At 41.8% G+C, this 6,000-nt stretch overlaps 1 protein-coding gene across 1 annotated transcript in view; it reads right to left on the bottom strand.

Moving 5' to 3' along the window:
• Positions 1–1,742: 1,742 nt before the first annotated feature.
• The window catches only part of DCUN1D2 (defective in cullin neddylation 1 domain containing 2), a 56,005-nt gene continuing 51,747 nt past the window's right edge, over positions 1,743–6,000 (bottom strand). Inside the window, exons 6-7 of the mRNA XM_065413912.1 lie at positions 3,304–3,400; positions 1,743–2,388 (exon numbers count right to left, since the gene is read on the bottom strand). Coding sequence (XP_065269984.1) covers positions 2,309–2,388; positions 3,304–3,400 — 177 coding nt within the window. The 3' untranslated portion in view covers positions 1,743–2,308. The remainder of the gene's footprint in view (positions 2,389–3,303; positions 3,401–6,000) is intronic.

Raw genomic sequence — 6,000 nt, 5'->3', positions numbered from 1 at the left:
AGTGGAAAAGGGTGGAAAATCCAGCAGTACCAGAGAGCGATGGTAGTCCAGAGACTGGGATCTTGATATCAAGAAGCATTTAGTACCCATGAGCAGTGGAGATTCTGGTCCATCAGCCATTGATAAGTCCTTTGAGTATCTGAATTCCTGTGGTATCAAGTGATCGGTACCGCCATGGCAGTGTGCTTGGCAATCAAAGCAGACCAAAGTAGGGACTGGTGGTGTCTCACACTTCGGTTGTGTGATACTGAGGGTCCCAACTGGGGAGGTGCCAACGATAAAGCCATGCTCAATGGTAATGGGCTGGAGAAGCGCTTATCCTTGTCCTCCTTGTCCCCTGTAGTCAGTACCAGGGCTCTGTCAGAGCTGTGTTTCTCCTTAGAACTCTGGGACTCTTTGGACTCACTGGTACTGAAGGAGTCTTTCACCTCTGAGGTATGGAGCCGAGAGGTTGAGGCTTCTGATACCATGGACTTACTGGGGGACCAAGATCTTTTGAGAGCAGTCTCCTTATGATGGGAGCCAGTGCTTGGCCCTTCTAGGGGAGATCTGTGCTGAGGTCCAAGGGGCACTGGATCTGTCCGGAGATAGATTTCCAAAGCAGGGATATCCTGACATGACTCTCTAAAGCAGGTCGAAGGGAGCGCTCCATCAGCAGCAGCCTCAACTGGTTCTTCCTTGCCCTGGATTTAAGGGCCAGGCAGAAGTCACACTTCTGGGAGACATGCGACTCTCCCAAGCGGTGGACTTAGAGTGGCTGCAGCTGACTGGGAGATGTTTGAATCCTGTAGAGCTAGGTACACCATGCCAGGAGAGAAAGGCTTCCCAGAGGGAGGGAGAGGCACAAAGTTAATCCTCATGCTACTTATCTACTAACAACTATTTAATGCTAACACTAAACTATAAACAAGAAGTTAGCTGAGGCACGCTTCAGGCAGACACAGTAGGGGTCTATCTCAGGCCCAGGTGGAACTGAAAACCAACTGAGGGTCGTTCGCCTGCACAACCCTATATAGCCTTGGTGTGAGGTTAAAGATGTATAGGATACTTGTGTGGGCCAAACGAACACAGCTAAGAGAAAATCTCCAATCAAGGGTTTAAGGCGCATTCGCACCTGAAGTAGAGCACCCATAGGGACACTATTCAAAGAAGAACTATTACCTGTTTTATAAAATATTTAGAACAACAAGAAGCAAGAGGCTTCATAACGCAGAGAAAAAAAATCAACCCCCTGCCAAAGGTTTTCAAGAAGGGGAGTTAAGAGATATAACCACAGTACAGACAATGTTTCTTTATTTTCCCCCTTCCTTTTTGGGGTTGAGATCATATCAGGAACTGCATGCACAGAATACTCCGTTTAAATGGAACCTAGCTATTTTACGGTAAATTGAAGGCTACTAAAATCCTCAAATCTCACAAATTCATTATTTACAAAGAAGTAAATGGAAAATGTAAAGTTGAAGAAAAATTTAATTATGTTTATCTATCAATTAATTATAAAAATGTGTCTTTGGTTGTTTAAGGGTCTATTTAAAAAAAGTAAAAATGACTAATCAACACTGTAAATAATCATATTCAAACCAGTCTTGGAGTCAAAACAATGTAGAGCAGTCCTTGTGCAGCAATGCTATTGATAGCTAACATAACCACACACACATCAGGTGAACACTGTGATGAAGAAGTTAATCTTACAAGGGGAAAAAAACAGACATGGTCTGTACATTTTTGAGAGCTTAAAAATATAAATCTAGAATCCTGGCACCAAGAAAAAAAGTGTCAGTAAGTTTTTTGTTACAAGTTTATATTAGGGCAGATACTTACACAGAGCTGACTTGTATAAAAATACAACATACTACATAAGTTTTATTTAGGGATTTAATTTATATACCACAAATACTGCTTTTAATATAAGTACAATATAATACAGTTTTAATTATGTAACTGCTGGTGTTCATCTTGGATCATGAACTGAATGGCATGCCGTGCTGTCAAAACTTTAAAATGGCCTCTAGTTAAACTTCCCCAAAGTATAAAATCATGCAAAATCTACATCCTATATGATACAACCAGCACAATAATTGAAGCCAATATCCTATGAACAGCCTGGGCTATCTTGAGTTTCTTCTTGCTGTGTCCATGAGTCAGCCATCATTTTCTTTAGGCGGAAAGGAGCAATTTCAAGTTTTGTCAGTGGCATCTTGCCACGACCATTGAAACCAGTGACGGTGTGCACAGTTATTGACGAAAAGGTCTTCATTACCTGATAGAGTTCAGACTGCAAACTTAGTCCATTTGGAAGTGTCTGTGGTTAGGAGGTTTTACGCTTTACTCCTGTGACTACTGGTCGTGCATATTCCACAAAATCATCTATGAGAACAGGCCATGCTCCTAAAGAGAAGTCAAACAATGTAAAAAGTCATAAAACTTAAAATAAATCTATTTAGTCTTTAAACACAAGGGATACCAACTTCACAGCATGATCTATATCTTAGTCATTGGACTGGATATAACAAGGTGATGGCATGGGCAATCTTTCACAAAGAAAACATGCCTAACTAATAAAAGAAAACATTAAAGCATGTTCTCTCTGAGCTATACTCTGAGCGAAAACTATTTGCATGTTGTATCATAATTCACATTATGAGATGTTTATAATAAACTTGAGGTGAAAGCAAGATTATGGTACTCCTATTAGAAACATTCATATAATGGGAACTATTCACATACATGAAGATACTCAACATGTGTACGTGTTTGTAGATTTGGGTATTATACAGTATAATATATTTTAGTGAGAACACAAAAATGCAGATATTTGTCCTTAATATTTTTTACTAGAAGAGATAAGGTTTAGTTTTTATTATTAGATATTTACATCGATTATGAACAAATATTTTCATAAACTTAATTTTCACTTCCAGACTTCTATACACTATTAAAAAGCTATTTTGTGTAGATAGTTTTCTAAGTTTAATAGCCTTAATTTAAAGCTAATAAGGATTTTTGTACGAGAATACACAGTATTATTGTGGCTCCTGTAACATAACATGTTAGCTAGCACGTACTGTACCAGTGCAGTTAAGGACTGCTTACTTTCATCTGCATGTTAAAGCAAAATCCTGTTCCGTCTACTTACAGGCAACATTCTCGGAAACAAATATGATCTAGTATATTTGTAGCTCTGCTCCCAAAAGTATACATTTTAAAACATTGGGTATAAGTTGTGTTTTGGAGTTTATTCACAGCATTATTTCAATTTTGCTAAATCCAATTTTTAAAAATATTAAAATTCATATTAATTACCTTCTTCATCATAGTTTGACATATCATCTGCAATCATATTTCCAAAGTCTAACAGAAGATTCCAAGTATCTTTTGGGATTGATCTTTTATGGTGTTCCTATGTAATATGGAAACAAATTATATTGTTTAAGATACAGGTTGTTTTCAAATGCTGCAGTTGCTTTAAATTCATATTTTACTAAAAAGAAATCTTACAGTGATATATACTAACACAATCCTGTAGAATCATCTTTACTAACATTGAAAGCTTTCTAAGAAAACTACAAAATAAAAATATTTATAAAAAAAGTAACTGTATAGAGCACATTTAATACTATTGATTTATTTCTCCTGATCTACTCACATCAATTTACTAATTATTATTATTATTTTAAGAACAGTGACTGTTAGGGTCAAGCACTCAGACAAGCACCCAGCCAAAGTCCAGATCCCTACTCCCCATTTGCAGTCCCGGTTGCTTCAGCAGAGGATCAGACTGTATTTCCTAACTTCCTCCACAGTTTGGAAAGCTGCAAGATCAGCTCCACTTCTGGCCAGCAGGGGGAAAATGGTGTCACCAGATGACATGAGGAATCAAAAAACTGGTGTGTAGGTGGGTACAGAGGGTACAGGCTGAGACAGGCATAAGGTTGCTGGAGAGAGGCCAGAGATTGTGGGTGAAAACAGTCAATGGCAAAGGGGAAAAACCCAGTCACAGGTGGGCAGCAGGCTGGATATACCACCAAAAAACATAGGGAGGTCTTATAAAGGAACCAAAACAAACCTCTGGTGTTTCCATATGTACGTGAGTCCCTATTAGATCATGAGCATTTAAAAAAATGCTACCCCTTTCCACTGCCTCACACAGCTTTTAGTGGAGTAGTAGCAGTAGCAGAGAAATATCTATAACAAATATGTTTAAAAAACAAGGGTATTCTTTGGGTTTTGCACTGGGACTCACAGGTCAAAACACCTCAAGATTTAAGCCAGCAGCCCCCAAATTTTGGAGGGCCGTGCCCCCCTTTACCCTTATTAATGCCCCCTCCCCCGGAGCCGGGCATGGCTGGGAGGGGGACGCAGACCAGGGGTGGGGCCAGGGACCGAGCTGCAGTTCTGCTCCCGGCTCTACTCCTGCCCCCAGCCTCGGCCGCCAGACCACAGTCGGGCCCCCAGCCAGGTGCAGAGCTGCACCAAGGCTGGGGCTGGGACTGGAACAGAGCTGTGGGTGGGGAGGGGCTGGGTGGCGCTCCCTTCCTGCCCCGGGGGGGCTGGCCTGTATCAGTCATGTGCCCCTCCCCCCTGAAAGACCTGCCGTGCCCCCCAGGTGGGCAGGCCCCACACTTTTGGGACCTCTGATTAAAGCATACAATTGATTTACAAACTAACAGATTTGATTAAAACTTGTATTTGATATGACTTAAAATAATTACTTGCATCGTTACAGAGAATATCCTCCTGCTACATTACTTCTGGGGAAACGGAAAATAATTCAATAAAATATTTATGTGATGGGCAGATAAGGCCCCACACTGGCAAAGAGGGTTAATGAGAGCCTGTGGACCCAATTGGCCTGGCCCTGCTACACCTGCAGGGGAGAGGAGAGACCTAGCCCAGTTCAGGGCTGCTCAGGAAGGAGAGCAGAGCTCTACTTCTGATGCAAGGGAAGCCTGAGCTAGCTCGCCATCTGGACAAGACCCTGCTAGAAGGGATGACTAGACCTTGGGGGGGGGATCAGCTGAAGCAAGACTATTTGAAGGTAAATCTGGGATAGAAGGGCAGGGTCCCATCAAAGATTCGTCAGACAACCCTGTTTTGAACTGTGGTTTTCCGTTCTGTATAGGACTGAAGTGTGCTTTGGGCAGAGGGCCTACGTACCATGACCTTGCAAGAAACAGTGACCTACCAGAGGAGACCTGCCCAGTTGAGGAATGAGCGGGTGCCACAGAGACAACCTGGTCACAATCTGTTACACACAAAAAACTACATTAAAAGAACATTACCAAGGTTCCAAGGTCAAGCACTGCAAAAAGTTAGGAAGTGCCAGAATTAAGGTTGCCTGTGCAATCTTAATTCAGCCTTTTTGTGCATATACAGTCTTTAATTCCATGATCATATACTAATTTTCCCCCACAAGATCCTTGCCTCATTCAGTGTATAGAATGGACTATGCTTAATGAGCAGCTATTCAATATTTTGTTTTCTTTTCCTTTTTCAAAGGGTGGCCCCATGCCTTGTTTACTGCACATTAATCAAACCCTGCTTTGAAGAAAGAATTATAAACTTCCTCATGGGCTTTTCCGTGGTGTTCAACATAATAGAAGTAACATACTCTCACAAACATTAATTATACTACACCTCTGCCCCGATATAACGCGACCCGATATAACACAAATTCGGATATAACGCGGTAAAGCAGCACTCGGGGGGGGGGGGGGGTTAGAGGATGTGGTGGGCGGGCGGGGCTGCGCGGTCTGGCGGATCAAAGCAAGTTCGATATAATGCGGTTTCACCTATAACGCGGTAAGATTTTTTGGCTCCCGAGGACTGCGTTATATTGGGGTAGAGGTGTATCTTCAAAACTTCCCTATGAGATGATGGGGTATTACCCCCAATTTACAGATGGGGGCTTAGGCACAGAGAATAAGGTCAAAAGTAGCCACTAATTTTGGGTGGCTAATTTGAGACATTACTGTTTTTGAAGTTGCCTGCCTGCAAGGA

The sequence above is a fragment of the Emys orbicularis genome, chromosome 1 (genome assembly GCF_028017835.1).
Source record: "Emys orbicularis isolate rEmyOrb1 chromosome 1, rEmyOrb1.hap1, whole genome shotgun sequence".
In the NCBI taxonomy this organism is placed as follows: Eukaryota; Metazoa; Chordata; order Testudines; family Emydidae; genus Emys; species Emys orbicularis.
This window is presented reverse-complemented; position numbering and strand designations above follow the sequence as displayed.